The sequence below is a fragment of the Mobula birostris genome, chromosome 3 (assembly GCF_030028105.1).
Source record: "Mobula birostris isolate sMobBir1 chromosome 3, sMobBir1.hap1, whole genome shotgun sequence".
In the NCBI taxonomy this organism is placed as follows: Eukaryota; Metazoa; Chordata; class Chondrichthyes; order Myliobatiformes; family Myliobatidae; genus Mobula; species Mobula birostris.
In genome coordinates this window covers 84,256,030-84,270,162 of record NC_092372.1, presented here as the reverse complement: position 1 = coordinate 84,270,162, position 14,133 = coordinate 84,256,030, and the positions used below count along the sequence as shown (strand labels likewise).

The 14,133-nt window shown below is 40.2% G+C and overlaps 1 protein-coding gene across 4 annotated transcripts in view; it reads left to right on the top strand.

Annotated features, from left to right (window-relative positions):
• slit2 (slit homolog 2 (Drosophila)) overlaps positions 1-14,133 on the top strand; it is a 455,515-nt gene that overhangs the window by 382,584 nt on the left and 58,798 nt on the right. For all 4 annotated transcript variants that reach the window (XM_072252964.1, XM_072252963.1, XM_072252962.1 and 1 more), the window contains 6 exons: positions 1,827-1,898; positions 2,071-2,142; positions 3,603-3,674; positions 5,354-5,517; positions 6,618-6,742; positions 13,095-13,192. In XM_072252964.1, coding sequence (XP_072109065.1) covers positions 1,827-1,898; positions 2,071-2,142; positions 3,603-3,674; positions 5,354-5,517; positions 6,618-6,742; positions 13,095-13,192 — 603 coding nt within the window. The remainder of the gene's footprint in view (positions 1-1,826; positions 1,899-2,070; positions 2,143-3,602; positions 3,675-5,353; positions 5,518-6,617; positions 6,743-13,094; positions 13,193-14,133) is intronic.

Here is a 14,133-nt window from a genome sequence, read left to right as displayed (position 1 = left end):
CTTTCCACAGTAATACTCCCCACTGTTCCTCCACTACATTGACAACTGATTGGTGCTGCTTCATGCACACATTGTGGGCATGTGGCCAAGTGGTTAAGGCATTGGACTAGCGACCTGAAGGTCGTGAGTTCGAGCCCCAGCCGAGGGAACGTGTTGTGTCCTTGAGCAAGGCACTTAATCACACATTGCTCTGCAACGACACTGGTGCCAAGCTGTATCGGCCCTTGCCCTTCCCTTGGACAACATTGGTGTCGTGGAGAGGAGAGACTTGCAGCATGGGCAACCGCTGGTCTTCCATACAAACCTTGCCCAGGCCTGCGCCCTGGTGCAAATCCATGATCTCGCAAGGCCAACAGATGCCATGCACACATGCTAGGCTTATCAGTTTCCTCAACTTTGCTTCTAATTTCCACCATGCCCTTAAATTCACTTGGTCCACTCCTGAGACCTCCATCCCCTTTATCAATCTGTCTCCATTTCTGAAGACAAACTCTCAACCGACGTCTTTTATAAACCTACCGATTCCCACATCTATCTTGACTATACCTCTTTTCAAACACGAGGAAATCTGCAGGTGCTGGAGTTTCAAGCAACACACATAAGAATTGCTGGTGAATGCAGCAGGCCAGGCAGCATCTTTAGGAAGAGCATCAGAGATGTCCTCTTTCTTCAAAGAACAGGGTTTCCCTTCCTCCACTATTGATGCTGCCCTCACCCGCATGTGCTCCATTTCCTGAGCATGCTGACTCACCCCATCTTCCCGCCGCACTAGCAGTGATGGGAGTTCCTCTTCTCCTTACCTGTCACCCAATGAGTCTCTGCATCCAACACATCATCCTCCGCAACTTCTGGCATCTCCAAAGGGATCCTACCACTAAACACATCTTTACCTCGCCCACCCTCCCACCCTCTGCTTTCCACCCTCTGTGATTCTCTTGCCCATTTGTCCCTCCCAACTCATCTCCCTTCACGCACTTATCCATGTAAGCAGCCAACGTGCTGCACCTGCCCATTTACCACCTCCCTCACCTCCATTCAGGGACCCAAATAGCCCTTCCAGGTGAGGCAGTACTTCACCTGCAAGTCTGCTCAGGTCGTCTATTGTGTCCAGTGTTCGTCATGTGGCTTCCCCTACACTGGAGAGACCTGTTATAAATTGGGGAACCGCTTCGTCGAGCACCTCCACTCTATTTGCCAAAAGCAGAACTTCCTAGTGGCCAAAATCTTTAATCCCCCTTCTTATTCCGACATGTCATTCCATGGCCTCCTCTTGGGCCAAAATGAGACTACCTTCAGAATGGAGGAGCAACACCTTATATTCCATCTGGGTAGCCTCAAACCTGATGGCATGAATATCAATTTCTACTTCCAGTAAAAAATGGCCCTTCTTTTTCTGTTCCCCAATCTGACCTTTTACGTCTTCGCACATGCCTATCACCTCTCCCTGGGTCCCCTCCTCCTCCCCTTTCTCCCACAGTCCACTCGCCTCTCCTCTCCTCTCCTCTCCTCTCCTATCAGATTCTTCCTTCTCCAGTGCTTAATCTTTCCCACCCACTAGCCTCACCTATCACCTTTAGGCTTGTCCTCCTCCTCTCCCCCCGACCTTTTTATTTCTGGCATCTTTCCCCTTCTTTTTCATTCCTGAAGAAAGGTCTCGGCCTGATATGTAGACTGTTTATTCATTTCCACAGATGCTACGTCTCCTGCTGAGTTCCTCCAGCATTTTATGTGTGTTGTATTACATAATGTGTCTGATTGTATGTTTCCACATCATTTGCATTATTACCACCAGCTGTTTTATTTATTCTAATGTTTTGTTTTCTCAGTGATTTAAGTAATAACAGAATCAGTACATTGTACAACCAAAGCTTCAGCAACATGTCAGAGCTCCTGACTTTGTAAGTATTTGTTCTCAATACATACTTGGCACCATACTCTTGTCTCATCTGTAGAAACACTGATCATAATGTTTTTCAGAATGTTTGAGCTTACAACCAGCTCGTAATGGTTTATCAATTTCTGATTGTGAATTGGTGTATTTCCTCAGTGTTACCTTTTTCACTTTCACAGGATTCTCAGTTATAACCGGCTCAGGTGTATCCCTGTTCGGGCTTTTGATGGTTTGAGATCCCTGCGTTTGTTGTAAGTACAGGAAAGATTATTGGCCTTTTAAATAATGCAGCTAATCAATAACCATTCCTCCTTAAAGATGACAGCATCCGTTTAAAGGTACATCTTCAGCAGCCTTTGTGTTCGGTGTTCTGTGCACACTGGTGACACCAGCTCCTTTCCTCTCCTACCAGGGCACTGTAAAAATCTGAAACAAAATTTTCCTCCAAATTGTTCCCACTCTGACTCCACGATCATAACAATCTGAATTAACCACGTTCTGATGGGAGCAGGGTGGGAATAAAATTGAGCAAATTCCTCACCCTGATGTTTGTGAGTCAGTCTATTTACATTACGGGCTCCACTGGCCAATGCTCAGTACGATATGGAGAGCAAGCTGTGCGCACGCAGCTGCTGCCACCTCTCCGTGCAGCTCATAAATCCAAAGGAATGGCAGAGGCCGATACAGTATGGCACCAGTGGCGTCACAGGAGTTGCCATTCAGTGTTGAAATCAACGTAAACTGCCTTAGACACTCCAGCCCCAGCTTTTTCCCTCGGTGTTTACTCCCGAAGTCTTCCCCAAGGCAGCGAAGGCTTAAGATGAGAGTTTTCTTTCTTCTAGATGAGCTTCCAACCACAGCTGACTAGCCCCATCTGCCCAAAGCGATGGGTTTTAAGGTGCCAGTAACCTGCCTTTGCCCCTTCTCCTGTCAATAAAAATGGTTTCAGCAGGCTTAATAGCAAAGCCACTCGTGAAGGCCAGGAGTTGGACTCAGTTGTCAGAGGCTATTTGTGATGCATGCCATAGGGAGCATTTAACAGCTAGTGACAGCTAGATACCCACTACCTACCCCCCCCCCCCCAAACTGGCTATGACAAGCTTAAGGAACCTGACATACACAAAGTGCCAGAGGAAATCATGGGCAGCATCTGTTGAGGGAAATGAACAATCGACATTTTGGGGCAAGACCCTTATGTGATTGAGCTGATCAAAAGATGCACCAATTCAAGAATAGGAGCTTTTGTGTGGGGAAATGCCTTTCAGTTTGGGAAAATATTGCCCATGCCTTCCATTTTGAAACTAGCTTCTTATTCAAAAAGATTACAAGGAAAGTGTCGAACCAAGGGTCAATATTTAGCTGATACACCTGACTGGAAATTGTCATGGTTTGGTGGCAGTTAGATTTTCCTCCATACAGTGGTGGGTGCAAAGGAAAAGCAGTTCTTCATTTGCAAGTATGGGTTCCCCAACTGGTAAGTTTGGTTTTAATTAAGCTAATCAGTCTACGATTTATATGGAAATACCCTACTTAGCAGTTCAAATATGGTCCACCAGAATCCAAACTGAATGAACACCAATATTAAAATAGCAAATTGTTTGATAGCGCTCTGGGTTGTAGTTCTGTGTTAGATGGTTCACTGTAACTATAAGCTGAATAGAGATCAGGTCCTCAGTAGATTGCATTCAGCTTTTATATCCTCTATTTATAGGTCATTGCATGGGAATGAGATATCAGCGATTCCTGAAGGAGCTTTCAATGACCTCTCATCATTGTCACATTTGTAAGTAAAGACTTCAGTAAGCCCCTTGACATTTCATTATTTCACGAATATGAACAACATCTTTATACTTTAGACAGTGCAGATAGAGTTCCTCTCAGCTTGACTTGATTAAGAACTGAAGCAGGGAAATAAACTAGCACTTCTTAATTCATGGTTGGCACTTTTGACCACAGGTGAATCTCTGGGCACTGTTTTTAACTAAACATGAGAGAGTCTGCAGGTGCTGGAAATCCAAAGCAACACACACAAAATGATGGAGGAACTCAGCAGGCCAGGCAGTATCTATGGAAATGAATAAACAGTCGATGTTTCAGGCCAAGACCCTTCTTCAGGACTGAGAAGGAAAGGGGAAGATGCCAGAATGAAAAGGCAAGGTGGGGAGGGGAAGGAGGATAGCTGTAAGATGATTGGTGAAGACAGGTGGATGGGAAAGGTCAAGGGCTGGAGAAGAAGGTCAGAGTGGTAAATAAAGGAAGTGGGGGTGGGAGGTGGGGAGTTTTTTGTACCAGAAAGTGAAATCGATATTCAAGCCATCAGGTTGGAGACGAATCATACGGAATATAAGGTATTGCTGCTGTACTCTGAGGGTGGTCTCATCTTGGCGTAAGATGGACAGACATGTCGGAACTGGAATGGGAATCAGAATTAAAATGTTTGGCTACAGGGAAGATCTACCTGTGGCGAATAGAGTGGAGGTGCTTGACCTCGAGCGGAGGTATTAACTTCTATGTGGCTGAATATTTTGTTTGGAATGGATTTTACAGCACATCATACATAGAACTATGCAGCAACAGAATGTAGTAATACAGAATCTAAAACTGTTTTGTTTTTTCTTCATTTGGGATATCATGGTGATGAAACAGATCACTGCTGGCCACAAAAACAAAAGTACTGACTCAGCAAGCTGCTTAAAACCTCATCTCCCTACTATTCCATGGAAGTAACAATTTAACTGTATTTTAACTTGCTGTCAATACACATACTCTGGATGTGTTTTAAGTTAATCGAAAGGAGAGTTAAAAGGTGTCTAAATATGTAAAACATACATTGCAGCTGCTGTAGAAATGGTCCCGAGTAAATGGTATTTATAGAATACACAGTATAATCTCAGGAAAATAAAATCTAAGGCCGAGGTCCTTCTAAGTCTGTAGAACACTAATTGATTCACCCCCTTAAGTACTGAATTCAGTGGAACAAATAAAGCACAGTGAATGTTGAAAACTAAATGCAATGCACTGAAGGTCCATGAGACCAATTCGAGCTGATGTCAAGGAAATGTCAGCTCTATAGCTTGAAAGGAGATAAATTAAGATGAAGAAAATGGCAGAAATAGACACTATTGTGTTGTATAATACAACTGTTCAGAACTTAAAATGATAATCTGTGTTAATTTTTCACGCAGTGTCGTGGCATTAGACAAGAAATCAAGATGCAGATTAATAAATGGAATGTTTAAGGGTGGTACTACAAATCATTTCTTTGCATTATTAATGATTTTCCATTGATGGGTGGAGCCTAAAACACTGATTTTGTTTTATATGTGGAAACTGAATGCAGTGATAAGAGGCAATAAAGATTTAAATTGAATGATGTTGGATGGGATGATTGTTTTTCTGATCTTTGATGTTATTGTACCATTGCGTTTGAAAAATGAATGTATGGCTTCCTTCTCTGTGCAGGGCCCTTGGTGCCAACCCTCTGTACTGTGACTGTAACATGCAGTGGTTGTCCGACTGGGTCAAGTCAGGCTACAAAGAACCAGGCATAGCTCGTTGTGCTGGACCTGGTGACATGGCAGATAAACTCTTGCTTACCACTCCCTCAAAGAAATTTGAATGTCAAGGTAATGCCACCAATATAGGTTAACTGTGGGAGAAAGTGTAAAGCAAAGGTACATTTGTCTTGGAGCAAAGTGATTAAATCAAAACTTTATAACATGATTATCAGATTTTTTTGGTGATGGACTAATTAAACATCTAATGAGGAGTTATATTATTCAGATAGAACATTTTGTAACATAATTGCCCTATGAATACTCCTGTTTGCATGTAATCTAACACTCTTTAATATTTCACTTGTGATAATTGACATCCTTTGCCCTGCCAATAGAGATTCCAGGGCCTTGTGGTTTTCTGGTACCAGGTAAGACAGCCAAATTACCCCTGGCAATAATGGATGGTGTTAAGCACGGACCTCCTGTCTTTCCCTTAATGTGAACCCCCAAAAAATTACCTAACCTCTCAACAGATTTGTTTGCCTTGGATCATCAATGTCAAATTGATATATCCGTATAGTTAACGCACTGTTAGTACAAATTATGACGTTAACTACATATTGCATGTGTTTAACCTTAAACTGAAATGTAACTGTGAAATAAATGTCTGTCTTAGAAATGTGGTATTTGACTTAATTGCACATTTTAGATGTATTAATTTATTACTGAATTTATGTTGTTAGAGCATAGTATTTCAGAATGTTCTTCCCCATTTAAAAACTGTATATGATATAAGCTACATTATATTTGTTTCAGTGGCAGTTATTTCTTTTTCATCTTTCAATTTTAACCAAAAATGTTTTCTGAAGTAAGCAACAATGTTTCATTAAAATTAGTTTAATTTCAGTGCAGTTAGTTTCAAGCAGAACCCCTGCCTCTCAGATGTTAGTATCATACTAATGACTGAACTCTATAATAAGCCAGAATATCAATCATTAATTTATTTGCAATTTAATTTTTATTCTGTATTAGCTATCTGACGTTGAAGGATTGCAAGCTTAATCAACTTGTTTCATGATTCTAGATTATTCCATTTGTCAAGGTGTTATAAAGCAAACAACAGGGATCAGTGATCAATCATAAAATTAATACAAATATGATTTTTCTGTTCTTATATGTATCTTGCTTGTTTCATTTTCTTAACTTACAAAACTGCTTTATTTTTCAAGGCCCTATTGACATCAACATTCTAGCCAAGTGTAACCCCTGTCTTTCCAACCCCTGTAAAAATGATGGCACTTGCAAAAATGACCCTGTGGAGTTCTACAGGTGCACCTGTCCTTATGGATTCAAGGTATGTTCATAATATGAAAAGAAAGATCTCCACCTCTAGTATGTTATAGTTTCATCATCATTAACAACTAGCCAGTAGCTAACACTTGGCATATTTTATTTAAGATTTACGTCATGTAAAATAACATCAGAGTCTAGTGCTCAACTCGAATGCCACACATAAAATAAGGGGTGATGAATGACAGACGTTTATGGATGAGCACATGCACTGATTTCATGTTTGTTATTTTATGAAGGAGAAAGTTCATATTCAATCTGTTCTAGTTTTACTCTTGTCACAATTATATGGAGCCATGATGAGACAGTAATTGTTTCCTTAGTTAAGAAAGGATATATTTTCCATTGAGGCCGTGCAGTGATGTTTCACCAGGCTGATTCCTGCGATATTAGAACTGCCATGTGAGGACAGACTAGGTCCACAATGGCCACAATTCATTCAAGTTTACAAGAATGGGAAGTGATTCCATTGAAATAGACAAAAATTCTGATTGGGTCCAACAGACTTGATGCAGGGAGGATGGTGAACCTGTGGAATTCTCTAATCCTAAAGTCTGCCAAGACCAAGTTTGTCAATATATGTAGGAAGAGACAAACAAATGTATTCACACTAAAGATTACAAGCAACATGGTGAGAAAGTGCCAACGTGGTTCTAAGGTAGAAGCTTTGCTGTGATCATATTGAGTGGCGGAACAAGCTCAAGGGGATGAATTACCTACTTCTGCTCCTATTTTTCTATATTTCTGTATTTTTGATTTCCTGGATGTTTCAAGCAAAAGCTCCTTACATTTGTCCCTGAAGGTACTGAAATATAAGGTACAGCTATGAACCAAACGGGTGCCAGGGGCTATAGTTGGAAACTCGATCCATTCCCTGTTTAAAGTTCAGTACCTCTCAGACACATCTCTAAGACACATATATTGTCAAATGATGTCAGAGGAAGAGGTCAAGACCACCTGTCTGTCCTGTCCAGTGACTGACTCCAGTGTTTTTTCTGTTTCCAGCTGTAGTCCTGCCCAACGTTATGACCTAGCTCGGCCTGAAACCCCACTGGACTAAAGTGACAGTCATAGGGCAAGCGAATGGGCGGTTTAGAGGAAAAGTTGCTTCCTTTTACTTTAATATTTGCTTTAAAGAATATGTATTTTTCAAGTTATTTACTTCAATTTTAACAGTTTTTGTGTAACATGTTTATCTTAACCATTCAAAGAACCATTCAAAAATGACAGAATTATCACAGGCATCAAAGGCCTGTCTTCATTTCCCCAGTTCATGATCACCAGAAGAATTACACAGGAGACAGACAGTAGTGATAATCTATAATTTCATATTTCACCAGATATTTATTCAATAGTTTTGCTCGGAGCTAGACTTGGAAATTCCCATGACTATGATTCTCACTGCTAAGGTGGTATTTATCATTAATCTAGTGATTATGCAGTTTGAGCCAGGGTTTTCAGAAAGGTAAAGAGATAAATCTTGTCTGTATTTTCCTGTGCGAATTAGTCTTGGTGTATGAAATACCACAGCCTGTGGGACCCTATTTCTTGGCCTGCACACCTGCTGAGTATTTTAAAATGCACACAAAGGCAATGATTCCACTGCCCAGATCCATCCTAATATCCCCTTGTGTAGATCTTGCAAATTCTAGTAGGGTTACAATTCAAAGTTCAAATAAATTTATTATCAGAGTACATATGTATATGTCACCAGAAACTACCCTGAGATTCACTTCCTTGCAGGCATTCACATTAGAACAAATCAATGAAAATCTACATACAAACAAAGACTAACAACCAGCCAGTGTTCGAAACAAGGGCACCAGTGATCATGAGTTTTCATCTCCCACCCCCGTACCATATTCTCTCACTCTACCTGTAGAATTTTAGCGCTAATGCACTTACAATTTATAGGTGAGTACAGCTTAAAGATATTAGAGAGGAAAACCGGAATAAGTTACAGCCTATTACGTATGGATGTGATAATCTGTCAGCCAGATGTTAATATTGCACAGCTGCTTGTTGCTTGGGAGAAGTATATGTGTGTACAGTTTTGAACATCAATTAATTGTTGCTCACTGTTGTCACACAGACATCATCCCTTGGTATCTCATTTACTCTGTCAGGTCAAGGAGATATGCCAAATTGACCGAACAGAAACTCAGCAGCTGGCGGTTGTCTGTCCTCCAGACAGAATATAAAATAATATATTTCTAGAGTGACAGTTAATAGTGATTTTTAAACCGATGAGTGACAGTAGATAGTAATTGTAAGGCTGAATATCAAGCTGCAACTTCAAATTATGACCCTTAGCTCTGTAAGTATACTTTGGAGTGAATACAATCTGCATTCACAATTGTTATCTGTGGATCCAAATGAGCCTTACTGATTTTTCTCCAAAGACCTACTTAAAATGAAAGAAAAGAGCTTTGCAGCTTTACAGTTTACTGGGGTTTTGAACTTTGAGGAAAATATTCTGTCAATGACTGGTGTATGGAAATCAAGGGAATATGAATCATCCCAAGGAACACTCATCTTCTTCCCAACCTTGACCCCACTTGTCCTTGCCTTGCTATGGTATCTCCGTTGTTAATATCTTCCTGCTCAAAAGAGTCCATTGTTCTATCCTAGTTTAATTTATGCTTAAGACCGCTACTCTTATCCAGTCACACATAACAGTCAACCTGATCCTTGCCAGAGCTCATTGATTTAAGGCATCGGAACCTTATCTTCAAAAACGTCATCCTTATCCTCCAGCCCATGTAATCTCTAGCACAAAATACTCTGCAGATGCTGGGGTCAAAGCAACATGCACAACATGCCGGAGGAACTCAGCAGGTTGGGCAGCATCTGTGGAAATGTTGACTGTCCATTTCCACGGATGCTGCCCAACCTGCTGAGTTCCTCCAGCGTGTTATGCATGTTGCCACATAATCTCTTCTAGTTAGGTGTCCAAGATTGCTTTTACCACTCTGTCACCTCTGGTTAACCCTGGTTAATTCACTCTCTTCTCTGATATCGCAGAAGTCATACAGACATACGACATAGAAAGGGGCCCTTCTGCCTGTTCCATGCTGACCGAAATGCCCATCCAAGCTATTCCCATTTGCCAATGTTACCCCAAATCCTTAAAAACATTTCCTACATGTCCAACTATCTTTTAAAAGATATTATGTTTTCTACAGTACCTCACTCACTTCCTCTGCCGGCTCATTACATATAATATATACCACATTCTGTGTTTAAAAGATAGTTGTCTCTCAAGTTCCTATTGAATCTTTCCCCTCTCACCCTAAAGCTATGGATGTCCTCTAGTTCTTGAATCCTGAGACTTGGTGGGGGGGGGGGGGGGGCTGCATGAATACAGAATGTGGTCACCCAATCTAAGGACCTCATGATTTTATAAACTTCTGTAAGACAACCTCTCAGATTCTCCAATAAGGAAAAGTCTTAGCCTGTCCAAACTCTCCCTATAACTCAGTCCTTCAAGTCCTCATAAATCTTTTCTGCTATCGTATAGCAAGGGTGACCCAAACTGAATATAATACTCCAAATGTGGCCTCACCAGTATCCTGTACAATTGCAACATGACCTTCCAATTTCTGTACCCAGTGCCCTGACTGGTGAAAGCCAGCTGGCCAACAGGATTCTTTACCACACTATCCACCTGTGACTCCATTTTTCAGGGAACCATTTATCTGAACTCCCAAGGCCTCTCTGTTCTACAACCAGGGCTCTGTCATTTACTGTGAAAGTTATACCGTGCTTTAACTTTACAAAATGTAACACCTCCTAGTTATCTGAATTAAGCTGAATTTGCCATTCCTCATCAGCGTCAAATTCTTCATCTATCTCACATCCACTCTGCCTGAGTCTCTTTTACAAGACCTTCGGACTTCCACCTTCCCATTTCAGCGATCTCTTTGTCTGCTGGCTACTTGACTTCGCATTTCATCACATCTTCTAAATTTTCCTCCATGCTCCATTGAGTGCAAAATATGAAACAATTCTGTGCACTTTGCAAAACTTCCCAAAGAGTATTACATAATCTGGCTCTTCAATAAAATCTACTGAATAGCCTATGTTGTGATGCTTATAAACAAACAAAAGACACCATAGAAAGTTCAATCTTTGTCCAGTTCAGTATCTTTTTAAATAATAAGCAAAATTGGTTTAAAATATAACATTTTAAATTTTGTAGTGTAAATTTTACCATCTTGTCACTTTCTTTTTCTTTCAATCCTTCCCCTTGTATTTTACTTTCAGTACCTATTCGGACATTGTCTTCTTTTCCTCTAATTTATGCTTCCTTCACAGATCTTGCAGTGTTAATTTCACAGATGTTGGGCTTGATAAGGGACACAACGTTGCCTGCCCAATTCACTCAGTCCCTCTGCATGTTTGTAATGTTACCACCAACTTCCGATATTTGCCTGATCCCAATTGGCACCATCAACTCCCCCACCTCCCTCCCAACGCCCTCCAGTCAAAATGCCACTATTACTAATGCCTATTACTAGAGTCTCCCACCCCCTGATCTTATCCACATCCAATGTTTGAATTCCCAGTCATACCTCCACAGCCGAAGAACAGGTCCTCTGAGATTATACCTACCTAAGCTCAGCCACAAGTGGGAGATCTGGGCACCATGTTTCCTTTGCCCAGTCACGTCATGTCCAAATGCTCTGAATACCAGAAATGAGCACTGCTGTCTGATTGTTATGTCCCCTCGTAGATAGATCCATTAGGTGCACCAGCATTTCTTTCTTCCAATCTGGTTGGCGTTTTTCCATTCATTACCTTTAGGAAATAACTAACAATATGATTTAGTTGGGCAGTGAGCTGGAGTGACCAAAGGAATTTTTGACTAGTTTGAGTGACTCTTGCAATTTTAGAAACATTTAGATGCTGGAAATCCAATGTAAAACACACAAAATGTTGGGGGAAATTAACAGGTCAGGCAGCATCTATGGAAATGAATAAACAGTAGGCATTTCAGGTCACGGTCCTTCTTCAAGACTGAAAAGTGGTGGTGGGGGGCGGAGGGATGCCAGAATAAAAAGGTGGGGGGAGGGGAAGGAGGGTAGCTGGAAGGTAATAGGTGAGAATGGTAAAGGGCTGGAGAATTTTAAACTTTCCAGCACGTGAGCAAGAGAAGATGTAAGGATAACGCCAGAAAATAACTCATTAAAACATGGAGATTTCAGCTCAATTAACAGGAGAAATATTATGTATTTTAACCACAAAGACATATTCAATGTCATCGATATGTGTCAGCTGTTGTATGTACATAATACACACGTGTGTTGTTGTATCAATTGCACTTGATCATGTATCAAAAAGTATATGACCAGCAAGGAAACAACAAGCTTCCACTCCCTTCATTCTTACCCAGGCTAAACACTTCAACTGATGCCTTGTAATCTTGTTCACTGCCATAAATGGTCAGCAAAATGTTGCAGAGTATGTGATCCACTTGTAGTGACAACCATAATGAAATTGGAGCATGAGAGCTCTGGGATTGGCTGTAGTGCATGAGAACCAGCTGGACTGCTTCCTGTTGATCTCACTGATGGATTACACTAATCAGAATCAGAATTACTTTATTGCCAGTATGTGAAACATACCAGAATTGATTGTGATCCAGTGCCAAGCATAAGACACAGGACAATACCATAACAGACAACACAACAGCAATGAACAATTTACAAGACAATAATGCAAACAGCCTCGAGCAATCAAAATTAGCAGAATGGTCACATGCGCAAATGGGAATAATCAAACTTAAATAGATGTGAATTTCAATAGATTAAATAGTTATCAACAGAACAAGGAGAGCAGGAAAGACCATTGAACGGATGTTGTGCAGGGACAGTTAGGAAAACACATTTGGATGAGTTTAGTTGAGAAAGAAGCTTCAGGAAAGAATGGGTTTATTTATGCATTTATATTATATAGTATCAATAAAAAAGTAACCTTCAGCTGTTCAAAGTTGCATAAAATATCCATATTAAATGCTTTGTAATCAACATGTTGCTCAACTGTTTAAACATTAACCCTGTTTAATCTTGGTAGTATTGGCCCTCTGTTGACACTAATTAGTTTCTTTGTTAATTTTAATAAAAATATTTTCAAAATCATTACTGCGACTGCTCTGTGTACCAATATTAAGAGCACAACTGAAATTAGATTTCATCCCCACTCCTCTGATGCCAGTTTCTGTTGGGGTGCCATGATACCCATACAAAAGGGAGCTTTGCCCTTCATCTTACAGTAACTGTCAGGCTGTTCATACTAGTTTGCTGTCGTGTTCAGTGGTTTTATATTTGACTCCTCCATATTTTATTCCTCTTCAGGGACAGGATTGTGATGTTCCAATTCATGCCTGTGTTAACAGTCCTTGCCAAAATGGCGGAACCTGCAATCTGAAAGAGGGAGAAAAAGACGCATTCTGGTTTGTATAGTTTTCTTCATTGTAAATGAAGAAATGCATTTTCTAGAAGTCTGGAAATTGCTGACTGACTACAGTTGAGGAACCTGACATGTACTCTCTGAGGATAAAGTAAATTTTATGCATCAATAAATTATTTGAAAGGAATTTAAAATTATTATTTGAACAGAATAAATTATTTGAACAGAATTTTTTTTCTGTATTCTGTCAGTGCTTTGATCTAATGATGCAAAATGTACGCATATACATCTAAGTCTTGTAATTTCTGAAGCAAAAGTACCTGAGAGAGTTCTTATGCAGGTGGAATTTAAATGAAGCTGAAATTGATGAGCAAAGAAATATTTTATCTCTTCATTAAAGAGCAACTCAAAACCATAAAAGTGATGATTTTATTAATCTGCAACAGAGATGTGAAAGAGAACTGGAACTAATGAAAAATTAGTGCAGTGAAACAGAAAATTAAAGTCTTTCTTTCTCAGATCACTGCTCTATAACCAATAATCACCTTGTGAAAATTGCTGCTTCTAAATATTAATAAAGGTTCAGTTTAATTAGAAAATGAAAGTTTCCAACTTTTCCTTCAACAAATTAAATAGTATTGGTGAAGAGCCTAAAAACAACTTCTATTCTAATATTTTGATTTGTTTGGGGTTCCAATAACACCATCATTAACAATCTACATGTATCCTTGCTCTATTTATATTTAATGTGCTATTTTAACAAAGCTGAATTAGATTTATTTGGAAGGCAATCCAGCTGAGTAGATATCTGAGTAGCAAAAATAACAAGACAATAATGATCCACCTCCATCCTCCAGCAGGAAGGCCTCAAAGTTCTCTCTTTCTGGACACCAGAACCTACCAGTTCCGCTCCTCGGCCCAGCAGAACTTGTCCTCACTCTAAGTTATTTCTCCTTTGGCTCTCCCCTTCCTTCAAACAAAAGG